At 41.3% G+C, this 15,689-nt stretch overlaps 1 protein-coding gene across 3 annotated transcripts in view; it reads left to right on the forward strand.

Moving 5' to 3' along the window:
• The window catches only part of PCSK5 (proprotein convertase subtilisin/kexin type 5), a gene marked incomplete at both ends in the record, with an annotated part of 451,941 nt that overhangs the window by 73,217 nt on the left and 363,035 nt on the right, over window positions 1-15,689 (forward strand). For all 3 annotated transcript variants that reach the window (XM_080819756.1, XM_080819754.1, XM_080819755.1), the window contains one exon: window positions 15,355-15,468. In XM_080819756.1, the coding sequence (XP_080675882.1) occupies window positions 15,355-15,468 (114 nt within the window). The remainder of the gene's footprint in view (window positions 1-15,354; window positions 15,469-15,689) is intronic.

Below are 15,689 nucleotides of genomic sequence, written 5' to 3' on the forward strand. Positions count from 1 at the left end.
GTTAGATACTTCTCCTGCCATTTGTAGACTCAGTGCATGTATTAACCCATTTTACAGTGCTTCTAGCTGAGTCACTGAAGACCTCTGCAAAATTCCTTGGGTGGATAATAAAAGCTCCAACATTACTCTGTTTTCTATCCTCTCTTCCCTCCTTCCCTCACCCTTCACCCAAGAAGGCCTCTAGTATAATAATGGGATCAGCTTCGACTAAGCTCCAGGCATAGAAATGTTGTGATGGCCCAAAGGAAAGAGAAGATGTGGCCCCAACCTCTTCCATCAGCCGAATACTTCAGAGGGGAGCTGCTGTGCTCTATGGAAACAGACCTGGGCATGGGTTTACTTCATCAGAATGGTTTCCGGTCCCTTACTATCCAGTGACTTGACTTCCCTGTGCCTCAGGATCCCCGCTGGTTAAATGATGATCTTTTCTTGGGACATGTGGGTGGTATAAAGAAACAGTAGGTAGACCTTATTTTGCACAGAACACGAACAAAAGATCAAGTAGTTGTGCTTCCCAGATCATTGTCGCCAATGATTTCTAGACGCATTGGAAATCAAAGGACTGGAAAAGCCTACCACCGTCTGTGTGATTTGTCCCTTAGCTCAGCACACAATCACTTCCTTGGTCTCTCCTGAGCCTAATCCTATCTGAAAAGGTCATAAAATTGTTTCCCTCCTCTTTCTAGTAAGAGTAACCGAGAGCTTGCTTTTCTGCTTTCCTTTACATGTATGGGGCTGGGCCAGCTATGATTCCTGTAAGAGCAATGAATACAGTCCTCCCTTCTCTAAACCCCCACGGGGGCCCTGCTCTGGGCAAGGCACCGTGTGGCAGCTGTGGGGGTCAGAGATGGTCTGAGGCCGCCCTTGCCCTCTTGGACCTTCTCGAAATCATGGCATAATTCTTGAACTCTCTCTGGCTCGGAGGATGGCCGTTCATCCTCGGCCTTCCCTCACCGAGCTGCTAAGTGTCTCACACTCAGCGAAGTCTCAGGAGCACGCTCGGGTGCGACAGTTTTGATGGCCTGTCCCCCGGTAGCCAAGACTCGGTAGGGTTGCCGGGAACTGTGGCCCAGGCCGGCTGCCGCTCCAGTGCTGAGAGCCCGAATGTGCCAGAGTGGAGCTCAGCGGAGGGGGGATGGGGGGTGCCTATAGACGATTGCTGACAGGCCCCGGGTGCGGTAAATGCATCACATTTCCATGAACATTGACACAACGGGCTCCGGGGTGATGCGTCCAAAACACACAGCAGGAAAGAAGGAAGCTGGATGGGGGAGAGCCTCTGCTCCTGGGTCTTCACGCTGAAAATGTGTCAGGTTTGATGACAGTGATGCAAACGTGTTTTCTCTCTCCTTCCTCGAGCCTCGGCCCCGGGGCTCCTGTAACTTGCGGCTGGGGGGGGGGGTATGAATTATGAGCGCAGGGAGAGGGAGACCCGTTGGAGTGACTTAGCACTCCTCTGCCATGTCAGCGGGCCGCCGGGGAGCTGGGAGCCGGCTCGGCCTCGCCTTCGCGGGGGGCAGGTGGAACCCCGAGTCCGTGCCCTCCTGCATCACTCCCGTGCCAGATTTTTATGGGCTCTGACCTGCAGGTTTTGTCAAGTACCACCTTGCTGGAAGACTCCTTGGTGGTTTCTGAGGTGAGGGAATGGCCCTGAAATTGAGAAAACATTTGGTTTGCTTTGGGCCACGGGATCCAGGTGGGAATATGCCAATTCCTTTCCTGTTTGGCCTGGGGATTTTGGACCACGTTTTCCCCTGAGGCTCAAAGGTAGGCTTCTCCCCTACCCTGACCAAAGTAGCTGTTTGCTAAATATTTCAGGGGGGGGATGAGGTATATAAGAGCTGCCACAATTCCAGTGCTTTTGTTGCAAAATACCCCTGCCCTCCCTGCCAAGTATAAGGTTAGAGTTCCGGGGGTGGGGTAGGGGAAGGAATATAATAGAAACCCAAGTCAGACGCCCACTTCAAAGACAGACCTTTCTCATTTCTCTCTGCTGTTTGGCGAGGGGGGACCCACCGTGGGGGTCTTCATCCAGACTTCTCCCCACCAGCGACTTCATATTACTTACTTACCTATGGATTTTTGAGCCCATTTTAGGTTTAAAAAATGCGGATGAACTTCCAAAGAACATAGAACATTTAAGCAGACCTCATGCATTCGCCCCTAAAATTACATATTTATCTTCTAGCAGCAGGGGGAAGAAAAGACATTGACTTTTAATCCAACCCCCCGTTTGGTTCATAGCTAGAGCTCGCCAACGTAACAATTGGTAGTTTCTTGATTTCCGAGATTTGAAATCTTGACAATGAAGAGATTTAAAGAGAAAGATTAAAAATTGGAAGCGACCGGAATACTGAGAATGCCTCACATCGAAAAAAGGAATTAGTGGGTGAAATGAAAACTTGGGGTACCCGACGGTGAAGTTAGGGGGTTCACCTTCCCACCCCCTACTCCGATCTTTCCAGTGCTGTTCAAATCGTAGCGGTAGGATCCATGGAAATTTAGAAACAAGTGCCATTGTTATTTATATTTAAATAGCTAGGAGAACAAGTCAGTCCATGCAGTGGAGCTGCATTAGTCACTGGGGCAGAGTATTTCTCCCCACGTGAATAGAACTTTCAGGATCATTGTTTGTGAGCCATGGAATGAAGAAGCAAGATGCTGACATGCTTTGGAGACTTAGCAGATCACCCTGTGTCCTCTGCATGGAGAAATAATAAGAATGACTCCCTTTCCTTTGCCAGAATTTGGCTCTTTTTTGACTAATCTCAGCTGAATCGAACAATTTCTCCACTCTGTGCAAAATAATGCTCGTCTTTGTATTCACTTGATAGGCAAGGGCATTCAGTCTTTGCAAATGCGGGTCTGGGAATATCGTGACTGATTGATACACAGAGTTGCGGGATCAAAGAGAACCAAAATCCGTCAAGTGATTAACACTTGGTGGTAAGGTAAAATTGTCACTCTCTCAGGTGTCCCCACCTTCCCGTGTGCTAAGGACAGAATGAGATATAACTTGTCATGTCAAATAGGTTCTTTAACTTTGCCTTGGCTTTCAGATTGCTTAGAGGATGATTATTCAAAAAAACAAATACATAGAGAATGAAGTCATGCCACTGTATTTATAGTGCAGTGATAATCTTGATCCCAGAGTGAAGCTGGAGGGAATTATGTGCTGTCCCAGTTTAATCCCTGAATTAAGATTGCATTTAATCAAAAGTGTGAATTTAACCCCAGGTGGCATTCAGACAAGTAGGATTAATTTTAGATACTTTAGAATTCTATTTCCTTGTAATACTTTTAAGCAATCAAAATTGTTTTCAAATTGCTTAAATTAATTGTCCTAAAGTTCCAAATAGAAGAAACTGAAATCCAAGTTAGAATATGCAAGATTCTGGGTGCCTGGGTGGCTCAGTTGTTAAGTGTCTGCTTTCGGCTCGGGTCATGATCCCAGAGTCCTGGGATTGAGTCCCACATCGGGCTCCCTGCTTGGCAGGAAGCCTGCTCCCTCTCCCACTCCCCCTGCTTTTGTTCCTCTCTCGCTGTCTCTCTATCAAATACATAAATAAAATCTTAAAAAAAAAAAGAATATGCAGGATTCTTTTGAAATAATTTTGCCATTCAACAAGTCCTCTAATGAAATCACGTCACCACGTGCTGGGTTTATCTGTGCACATGTGCGTGCGCACACACACACACACACACTTTTTTTTTTTTTTTTTAAACAAATTGAATTCTGTTTTACCCATTGGAAAGCATTTTGGCATGGCTAGGAATAGGAAGCTTTTTCTTTTTTTTTTCTTTGAGAGGGCAAATTAAACTTGTCTCAGGAAACAAGTGTATTACATTTGAGACAGATATATAAGTATCTTGCCTTCAGGGGATTTTAATAATGTTTAAAGAGGGACACATCAATGAGGAAATGAACCTGAAATCCTCTGAGATTAGCTTTCCTAGAAAAGTAAAGGTAAAACAATTACAATATATTATCATTGAAAATCGGCAAGAAACTGTTGATGATGTTGCTGTTGATATTATTACTAGTGACCAGGATGGGCAAAGCATTGAATTTTAATGTTTAAAAATAAGCTTTCTTTAAGGAAATAAGTCCTAACATTTTCTTTTCTTATCAGTTTGGCACCTTTTCTCACTTATCTTTGAGTTGGTTTCTAGTCATTGCCTTGATCTTTGTATTTCTCCCTCCATAAATGCTTTTAAAGATTTTATTTATTTATTAGAGAACGAGAAAGCGAACCAGCGAACCAGAAGGGGCAGGGGCTGGGGGCAGAGGGAGAGAGGGAATCAAGCAGACTCCATGTTGTGCGTGGAGACTGATGTGGGACTCGATCTCATGACCTGAACTTAAAATCAAGAGTCAGGGACGCCTGGGTGGCTCAGTTGGTTAGGCAGCTGCCTTCGGCTCGGGTCATGATCCCAGCGTCCTGGGATCGAGTCCCGCATCAGGCTCCCTGCTCAGCAAGGAGCCTGCTTCTCCCTCTGCCTGCCACTCTGTCTGCTTGTGCTCACTCTCACTCCTCTCTCTCTCTCTCTCTGACAAATAAATAAATAAATCTTTAAAAAAAAAAAAATCAAGAGTCAGACGCATAATCAGTTGAGCCACCTAGGTGCCCCCATAAATGCTTGTAAAATCACACTTTGTCTGCTGAGTGATCTGACTATGGACTAGTCCTTGCCCACTAAAATGTGGGAGACTTTCTTTATCACTGGGAGAAGGTATCACTAGTGCTCTGGATCCATCAAATTTATTTAATCTTTGGGTCTTTCTTGCAGGTTATGGGATGATGACTGGTATCCTCAGTAATGTTCCAGGTTCTTGACCTTTGTCAACAACTACTTAACTCTTCTGTGTTTATCCATTTTAATTGTGGACCCTTTTTTTTTTTTTTTTTTTTGTTACTTCTGAGATTTAGACTTGTGGGGGGATGATCCCATCTCAAAAGATCAAAATCTATAGAGCAGTAGGTCCCAAGTTGGGGGCGGGGAGGGGGGGGTTGTCAAACCAGGAAGGGTTCTGTGATACGTTAAAAATATATGGAATTTGCATGTCAAGCCTGGTTTTTCTCAATACCCCTTTAAAGGTTTTTACATTGTTCCATATCTGGTCAAGTTGAGATCTTTAAGAACCTCATTTTTAATTTGTAATAAAATTTTACAACTTTATTTTTTTCAAAAAAAGTCAATAAACAGCAAGCACCCATTAATAAAGGTCTTAATAATTTAAAAAATGGAATCATATATAAAAAAGAACACATCCTTCATTAATACCTTAACATCCTCTTCATTCCTGGTAGCATAATCATCCTTGTGCTACCATCTAACTGTTGAAAAACAAAATATCCTATTATACTTGGTAGGATTAAGCAGATGAACCTTTTTTGGTACTCCCTCCAGTTTAAAATTTCCTGATTTTTTTCAAATAACTAGAAAACGTAGATATACTGAAAAATGTATTAATGCAATGTGAAAATACAGTCCATCCATCTCCAACTGTTTATGGAGGCCCTACTGCTAAATGTTGCCCTTGGTACTAGGGATACTAAGACCTGGTTCCTTTCTTCCAAGGAAATGGGAGGAAACGTGCCATATTAAGTCCTACAGAGCCTCCATTTGTAAAACATACTATTTTGAGTCACACAACAATTTTAAAACATTTTACCTACAAAAATAGAGAATGCCAGAATTTATTGGGATTTTCCCAGAGTGGCCATGGGTGGTCTACCAAGAACTCATGTGGCTTGTTTTCCCATGTCAGGACCCTGCACTGCCGATCTGTGGCATAGTCTCGTTAGTGCAGCTCTACCCACTGCCTGTGTAAAGAACACACACTAGATATTTCTACGGAGAGCCCCAGCAATATTACTTTGTTTTTAATGTAACCTGCTTCAGTGTTAAATTGTTCTTGCAAGGTTTGTCCAACAGATAGGATGTCCTTTTCCAGAGTTGGAGAGGTGGTCACTGATAATGGCTGAAGTGGCCAGATTAAGTAACTGTGTCTTCTGATACCTCGTATGATGTTCTAAACCTGCTCCTACACCAAATACCATGTATGCCCCTTCCCCTTCCCTTGTGCTTGAATAGTTCATACTTGGGACACTTTCTGCCCTAGAAATCATTTAATACTTATTCTGCTGTTTAAATGACATTGAACTTGTGATTTTTTTCTGTACAATGGAAAGGTCAGAATCTGCCTTACAGCCCCTTTTTGGACCGGTTTATTGTGATGAGCGTCCCAAGGGTACAGTCCATAGATGTGGGCAAGGACGTCCCCTAATGAGGACTTTCTTTAGCCTTCTTTCAGCTAAATTTGTTCCCATCAGCTGAAAATGTGAGTCTTCAGGGACATGCCTACCTTGAACCCGTGTCACTTCTAGATCATATTTTTCTTGTCCAGAACCCCAGAACTAGTTGATCCGATGTCTGGGAATCAGCTTCCATGACCTGTGAGGGCCTCATTCTTTATCCACTGGAGGGTGCAGTGCACTGCTGGTATACTCGTCCCTGGGCCCCGAGGGATGGCCATGGGCATCTGTGGCCTGTGGATAAGCTGCAGACAAAAACAGACATGGGGTCATTCCAGGTCTTTTGCATGAACGACTTCTGTTGCCTGTAGTATTTTCTTTTGAGACATTAGTATGACTGGGTTCTTATTCAGAATTCTATTAAAAAGGCCTTTCTCAACCACCTTCCCTATAATATCGCCCTCCTTGACAATCTCTATCACCGTATGCTAATTACTTTTTGTGCTATGAAAGTCTGTTGTATAATCTTTTATTCATTTACGTGCTTATGCCTACCTTTTATTAGAATGGAAACTGCCCGAAGGTGGGAAATTGGTTATTTTGTTCGGTGCCATCCTATAGCAGTAGTTACTTTATATAGTATTTTTGGAGTGAATAGACAAAGGGTCTTGAAGGTGAGAATAAATTTTACTACTTTAATTGGATGCAACATTTATATTTTCGTTCCACGTGTCCTCTTATCAGAAGTGGGGAGGGGGAAAAAACTGGAAACAAGTTAGGAAATTAAATGTTTAGAAGCATGCACATGTTAGTGGAATCACTTAAGGCGCAAAGTAGGAGTCCAATTCCCTGAAAGTACGTAAAGTGTTTAGACCAAGGAGGCTATGAGTTTTCCACTAAACAAAGAGTACGGTGAAATTGATGACCCACTTCTGAAAGTTTGGTGCTGTTGGAGAAAGCCAGCTAATTGGAAAATGTTACAGCAGTTAAAGTTTTTCACTTGGGCCTGTATTGTCTTCAATTACACTGGTCTGAACGCACATGCAGTGTTTATTTCACAACTTTCTTCTCAACGACCTTCCAAAACTGGTGTGATTCCTCGTATCCCTGGCTAGATGGTTCTCTAATATAAGACTCTGATGTTAACAGTCATTAAATGAGATTCAAAGTGCCTATCTCAAGCACATCAAGTAAAATCCTCCCTTTTGTTCACAAGTAGCTCTCTGAAATAAGCAGGCTCCAAGCAATTGGTTTGTTGTTGTTGTTGTTGTTTTTCTTTTTAAAGTATGGCTCGAATGAAATACTGATGTCAATATTGAGTAACTTGCTAATTACTGGGTAGTTACTAACTGGGGTAAGGCTTAAAGACCACAATACCCTCGTTTAAGCACATACTTTTACAAGATTCTTTGCTTCTTTTACTGGTTAACTCTGAATTCTGGATCAGAGTTTTAGAAAAATTTGGGGGTATGTTGGCTTCAGATTTTAAGGTTTGGGAGTGACTTGTCAGTACTAAGTTGTCTTCATTGACCGTTCTCTTCCACAATGAACAAGTACACAGCCCTCGTGCACTTAACTGATATATGTATATATATTTTAATCAAGGCAACTCTGGATATTTTGTTCTCAGTCAGAGAAGAAAAAAGGAGGGGAGAGATCAGTACATGCTCTTTTTTTGCACCCTGTTTTGTCGATGGTACTCAAAGAAGGATACAAACTATGGAATCCTACATATTTATGAAGCAACTGCTTCATCAGATCATGAAAGGAATAATATAATTTACTTCACTCCTTTCTAAATATTAATCTCATATCTTCACGGAATGACTTAAGATCATTTATCACCTGAAGCACCTATGTACCTTTATTGCATTTTGCACAAACTTTTTATTCCCAGTCAAATCATAGAATAGAATATATAGATAAAATTTCAAAGCTAGAAGGAGACTAGAGGGCATATTTTGTCTGTCTTCTCTCATTTTACAGATAAGAGTCCAAGAAGATTTTTGCAAGGTCACACAGGTGGGTGGTGACAAATCTAACAGTAGAAGCCAGTTTCCCCAAATTCCAGCCACTTCTTTTTGTTATTTACCTACATTTTCTCAATACTCACCATGTTAAAACATTATACAAAGCCATTTGAGATGTTTGTTTATTTATTTATTTATTTGACAGACAGAGATCACAAGTAGGCAGAGAGGCAGGCAGAGAGAGAAGGGGGGAGGAGCAGGCTTCCCGCCAAGCAGAGAGCCCGATGCGGGACTCGATCCCAGGACCCGGGATCATGACCTGAGCCGAAGGCAGCGGCTTAACCCTCTGAGCCACCCAGGCGCCCCTGAGATATTTTTTATATACTATTTTTCTCAGGTCTTCAAGAAAATGTGTTGTAATTCACAAATTTGGTCACATTTGAGATCATTGGACTATATGATAGTAATCAACCAATACAATATGTATGTGTGTGTGTGTCTGTATACAGACATAAATACATATTTGGTGGGCAGCTAAGCAAAGTTTATTGCACGATAATATGAAGCTCCTGAAGAGGGAGGGGCCCTGAAAGGATTGCCCTCAATGGAACTTATTAACTCAAAAGAAATTTTAAGTTGTTTTTGTAGATGACATGTTTAAGTAGTCCAAAGGTAACAAAGTATTCAAGGGCATGTAGTAAAGGTTTCCCTCCTATACTAAGGGGTTTTGTGTATCATTACCAGAGAAATGGAAAGACTGTAGTGTTCTTTACAGACTATGTCTTTCTTTTCTTTCTTTTTTTCTTAAGATTTTATTTATTTCACAGATCACAGGTAGGCAGAGAGAGAGAGGAAGGGAAGCAGGCTCCCTGCTGAGCAGAGAGCCAGTGTGGTTGGGATCATGACCTGAGCCCAAGGCAGAGGCTTTAACCCACTGAGCTACCCAGGTGCCCCTGTGTTTTTCTTTTCATTTCAAGTTGTATCATGGAGACTGTTCTCTGTCAGTACATAACTTAGTTACATTTTTTTTTATGGTTGCATTGTACTCCGTTGTATTGCAATGTCATGATTGATTAATCTCTTTCAGTATACATTCAGGTTGTTTACAACTTGCACTTACTACTAACAGCGCTTTAGTAAATAGCCTTGCATGTTTACATGTGTAAATAAATATGTAGGATAAATTCCTAAAAGTGGAATGAGTTCTTGTAAAATTTTTTTAGATATTGTCCAATTACATTCCAAAGAGCTAGACAGATTTACATTCCCATCATCGTTACATGAGCATGATTGTTGTATCATACCCTCGCTAGTAGGATGTTATTTCTTTATATTGTTTTATCGGAAAGGTAGAAAAATTATTATCTTGGTGTGATTTTCATTTACTTTTGTCTTTATATGCATGAGGCTGGGCTTATTTTTATATGTTTAAGAAACTGTCTTTTCAGAGATGACTGTACTCCTATCCTTTGCTTGTTTTCCTCCTGAATTTTTATCTTATTGATTGCAGAAACTCTTTATATATGATGGAAATAGCCTTTTGTCTGTATAAGGGCTGGAAACTTTCCCTGTTTGTCTTTTCAGAGATTACTGTGTTCCTATCCTTTGCCTGTGTTCTTACTGAATTTTTCTCTTACTGATTATAGCAACTCTTTATATATTAGGGAAATCACCTTTTGTCTGTAGTAGGAGATAGAAACACTTCCTGTTTATCATCTGCCTCACTTTTGAGGGTTTTTTTGGCCATGCCACATTTATTTTTTTACATTGTTAAATGTATCACTTTTTCTCAATCACTTTTTTTGATTTGCGTTCTACTTTGACAAGCATCTTGCACTCTAAGATGATTTTTTCTAAATCTCCCATGTTTCTCAGGATACTTTTATGGTTTTATTTGTTTACTTTTACATTTAAATATCATTCATTTGGAATTAGTCCTGATGTAAGATGGTAGCATGATTTCAATTTTTATTTTATTTTTTCCCCAGTTGGTTGTTGTTGCAACATCACTTATGAAGTAATCTCTTTCTCCCCACATGATTTAGGATACCACCCTTATCATGTACTATATTTCCATATATTTGGGGTCAATTTCTTGACTTCCCATTCCATTAAAATATGTTGACATTTGCTACCAGTATAAGTTTTATTCATTAGTTTTAATATATTTTCTTATCTAAAGGGCTAAGTCCTCCCTATTACAAGGGAGGACTTTGTTTTAAAAAACAAAGGTTTTTAAAGTGACACCTTTTTAAAAAAAATTTCAGCCTTATTGAGGCATAATCAACATAGAAAATTGTATTTAAAGTGTATATTGTAGGGATTATATATGTATATAAATATATATATTTTTATATATATAATGTAAGGATTTCCTCCATCTAGTTAATTGACATCACCATATATGTGTGCCCATATATATATATAAAAATATAAATATATATTATATTAATATATATTAAAATATATATATCAATATAAATATATATATATCTGTGTGTATATAGACACATACTTTTCTTTTCTTTTTTTTTTTTTTTTTTTGGTGAGAACATTTAGGTTCTACTTCCTTAGCAGATTTCAATTATAGGCCCAGTGTTATCAACTGTCATCACCATTATATTCAATCTTCAGTCACACATTAGATCCTGGAGACATTACTCCCCTTCCTGTTGAATGTTTGTACCCTTTTACCAACCTGTTCCTGTTCTCCCACCCCTCAACCTCTGGCAAATCCCTTTCCTACTCTTTCTACAAGTCTGGCTTTTTTTTTTTTTTTTTTTAAAGAGTCTACATATACGTGATGCCGTGCAGTGTTTGTCTTTTTTGTGCTATCACAGTTTGTTTTCCAAGAATATTTATATAATAACTTCCATAATCTGTATTCCTAGAACTTCTTTTTTATCCTATTTCAAAAAGTTGTTAAGTTGCAAAATAATGGGATAGGAGCTCAACTGAGATGGTTGAGGGGAGGTTAGGTTTCCCAGAATGATCACTTAATGTGCATTGCTTGACACGTGAAATCTCATGAAAGAGAACCCCTTTCAACAAAGATTCTGGTGAGGCGGATGCCTCCTGTTCACTTGGGTCATATAGGGAGGAGAGCTGTATTGGTGGAGGGAGGGAGTGTCCTTAAAACCATGGAGCGCACGTATATTGAAGTTCATGGAGGATACACTGATGACATCAGAGGTCCTGTGGTTTTTATGGTCTGGATTATCTGTAGTTCCTTAATATACAAGAAATAGAACCTTCCGAAGTTGCACCAGTGGGGGAAAGCACACAGTTTTCATATTTTCCTGGGCTGGCCCTAGTTTTATGAAAATGAGTTTCTAAGCATCTTTTCTATGCATTGGGGCTTCTTGGCAAAAAGCGAAATCTGTGTAACGCATTACCTCCGAGCTTTTTCTTAAAGGGCTCAAGGACAGACATATGGATAATGGCTTAAAAATATAAAGCTAGTCTCTCCAGTCATAGAAATCTTCCGATCCAAGAGGTGCTTTTCCCACTTTCCAAAATGTGGAGGGCCATATACTTATACTCATAAAGCACCAAGACAAAATACATGATATCTGACACTAAAAAAAAAAAAAAAAAAAAAAACAGAAAAACCCACTGTACTTTTCTTGACTATTTCAGCCCTGTGATCAGACGGAGTGACTTGTAGTCAGATCTAGATGCCAACGTGCATGCCACCTTCCAGCCACCAAGCCTGTAACTAAGCACTTTTGTTTGGTTAAATTACAGAAGGGATGCTGTTCTGTAAGATATTTTGTTCTATTTTTGAACCTGTAGTTCATCTCGGAAAATGGCTGTCACTTGGTTTTCTCACATACTTATCCCACATTTGTCTGTGTGTACGTGTGTGCTTCGGGGAAGCACTGGCTTCCAGGGTTGTTGCCGAAACAATGATACACAACGAGACGCACCCCCAACCCCCCCCACCCCAGTGTAGACTTGTTCTGCTCTCTAGCACTCTGTTTGAGATGACACCCCGGGATTTGACACTTTCTGGTTTAGGTACACATCTAGGTGGCGATTCAGAATTTATGGAGGCTCCGTTAGGAAAAGTCACTGCCAATGAAGGAGTAGTTTGGAAAGAGTCCCGTCTAAACAGATCATCACGCGCGCAAACATGTACGAGTTGAATCTCAACTGGGATATGCCTCAAATGGCAACGTAAGGATTGCACGTAGAATCCGCCTGGTCAAAATGTTCACAAATGCTTTAATTAATAGAGCGATGGGTGTCATTCATGACGATAACTACATTTTTACAAAGTGGAGAATTGTGGAATATTCGCTAAATCTTTTTTTTTTTTTAAGATAGATTTATTTATTTATTTATTTATTTATTTATTTGACAGAGTGAGATCGCAAGTAGGCAGAGAGGCAGGCAGAGAGAGAGGGGGAAGCAGGCTCCCTGCTGAGCAGAGAGCCCGATGTGGGCCTCGATCCCAGGACCCTGAGATCCTGACCTGAGCTGAAGGCAGAGGCTTTAACCCACTGAGCCACCCAGGTGCCCCAGGAATATTCGCTAAATCTTTCTTGGTAAAATGTTAAGTCCTTCAAAGCCGAAGACTATTTTTGTTCGTCTTCATGTTCCCAGCACAGTGTCGGTGCAGAATAGACACTTGATGCTCATTGAATGAGTAAGTGGGCGAATGAAACTCCTTCCATAGCGAGATTATTTGAAAGGAAGAGATTAAAATGTTTCCTGGAAATAGAAAAAGTGCATGTATGCCCATGCTCACCGCTCCACTTTGAGAAAGAAATTGATTTTTTTCCCTGTATTTTTGGAAGCCTGGTCACTTAAACATTACCCTCTTCATTGAGAAAAAATTTTACACGCATTGTTAATGCCACATTAGTCATGATGTGGTTTCTAAAGAGCAGTCTCTCGAGTCCAAGAAAAAAAAAACGAGATCCTTCTTTGCTTCCCTGACAACCGTGGTCCAGTGGTTCAAAGAAAGATACACAACCCCTTCTCCCCAGTGTGCACAGGTGTGTGTGTTGGGGGTGGTGGTGTGGAGAATTGTTCAGTGCTAGGGAGTCGCTTAATTCACATTAATTAAAACAGGAGCAGAAGCAGCTTTCGTTTTCTAGAATATTATTCTTCATTTATTGGCTTTTTTGCTGTCCTGATAATGTTGCCTAAATTACCTGTCGTGGAAGGCACATAGATGATGCTTAGCTGTGATCCTAATCATAAATGGATTTTTTATTTATTTAGGAGGCCGTGTATTTCCATTTGCTTTGTTAGTGCTATAACTAGGAATTCGCTATTTAAATTCGTCTTGCGTACCAGAAGTCTCGTTGAATATATTTCCCGATACGAGAATCTGAGGAATTTATTAACTTGGCTTTTGGCCTTAGTACCTTGTGTCGAGCAGTGCATTTCGAGCCCGTTAATCAGTGCCTTACTAGCCCTTCTCCTCCAGTGATCTTTAATCAAGTGGGCAAAAGTGGTTTGGAGACTTTTACTCAATGGATGGATGTGGAATCGCTAGTGCACTACAAAATCTCCCTGCCCTCAATTTTTAATCCCTTTGTGTAGAGAAGGGATAAATGGTGGAACAGAACATTTTAGAGTATTATGGCTAAAACGGCAGGAGCGATCGAACACAGGAGAACTTAGAAACAAATTGTAGAAGGCCACCAGGGCTGATAGGTCGTTTCAGAGGCACCAGTCAAAATAGAACATGCTTGGGGCGCCTGGGTGGCTCAGCCAGTTAAGCCTCTGCCTTTGGCTCAGGTCATGATCCTAGGGTCCTGGGATCGAGTCCCGCATCAGGCTCCTTGCTCAGTGGGGCAGAGGGGCTTGCTTCTCCCTCTCCCTCTGCCTGCCGCTCCCCCTGCTTGTGCTCTTTCCTCTCTCTTTCTGACAAATAAATAAATAAAATCTTAACAACAACAACAAAAAAGAACACGCTTAGTTTTATGTTGCCATAGTAATGACCTGTTTTTAAATAAGTGCCCCCATACGTAGCCCTAACATTTAGGTTACAATTCGGTATTAAACTCAGAAGTGCTCAATTGCTTTGCTTCAGCCAAATTTGTGGCTTAATATTCTGACTTGCTCAAGGGTGGTAGGTTTGAATTTGAGCTGGCACGGAGCCTTTGGCTCAGGCAATTGAGTGATTTCTCCAATTTTGTGCCAGAGATGGTCTAGGGCTTTGGGGCTTTGGTTGTCTAATTCCCCAAATATTGCTGTTTCCACCACACCATATTGTAGAAAGCCATTTCTTAAAAAAAAAAAAAAAAAAAAAAAAAAAAAGTGATCCTAGAGCATTTGATCCCAGGATAGGTTTAAAATTTGCTGTGTAATCCCAGAACATTAAAAAAAAATGTGGTGTGTAGTATAAGGCAAAGTCATAAACTGTGGCCCGTGGGCCACATCCAGGCTGTCCTTTGCTTCTCTAAGTAAACTTAGTGGAACGTCGTCCCACCTGTTCATTTATGTGTCTCTGTGGTGTAGGACAGCAGGAGGAGTAGTTACAGATCCTATGACCTGCAAAGCCTAAAGCATTTCTGACCTGGACCATTCTAGAAAAAGTATGTTGATCCTTCATAGAAGATAAGGGCAAAAAAAAAAATATTTAGTATAAACATTAACATGATCAGGTGCCTGGGTGACTCAGTGGGTTAAAGCCTCTGCCTTCGGCTCAGGTCATGATCCCAAGGTCCTGGGATCGAGCCCCGCATCGGGCTCCCTGCTCAGCACGGAGCCTGCTTCCCTTCCTCTCTCTCTGCCTGCCTCTCTGCCTACTTGTGATCTTTGTCTGTCAAATAAACAAATAAAATCTTTAAAAAAAAAAATTAACACGATCAATTTGCAACAAATTTTGAATAAAATACGCTTTCTGAAGAAGCTAAAAAGTTAGCATGTTGTTGAGAGATAGGGATGACCTGTCATTAAAGACTAAAAAGTCGACCTGCATTGAAAATAAAGGTGAACAAGGTCTCCGGAGACTCGGAGCCCCTAGACTGAGCATCGAGTTGCCGGCCCGAAGTCTGTGACTTGAACAGCCTTGGCTCAGGAGGGGACCTGCCCCCGACTGTCATTTGTGTTGTGCTAACCCTGGTGGAACTTGAACACTCACCACATGTCCTTCTTCTTGGCAGGTGGAGTGGATCCAACAGCAAGTGGTAAAAAAACGGACAAAGAGGGATTATGACTTCAGTCGTGCCCAGCCGACTTACTTCAACGATCCCAAGTGGCCAAGCATGTGGTATATGGTGAGGCCTGGCCTGGGGCGGTGTTGTGCAGGGGGCGTCTTTGGGGTCTGGGAGGACACAGAAGCAGCGCGCAGGGTCGTTTTCCTGTTTCCAGACCTGCCACATGAGATCGCTTGATGGCTCATGCTGTTTTCTGGATCTTTTTGGAGCTTAGCTCTTTGGTTCTAAGGAGGAAGAGAAGGGATTTGGGACTTACAGAACTTCTGTTTGAGAGCTTACTC

This window comes from Martes martes (genome assembly GCF_963455335.1).
Source record: "Martes martes genome assembly, chromosome: 12".
Taxonomy (NCBI): domain Eukaryota; kingdom Metazoa; phylum Chordata; class Mammalia; order Carnivora; family Mustelidae; genus Martes; species Martes martes.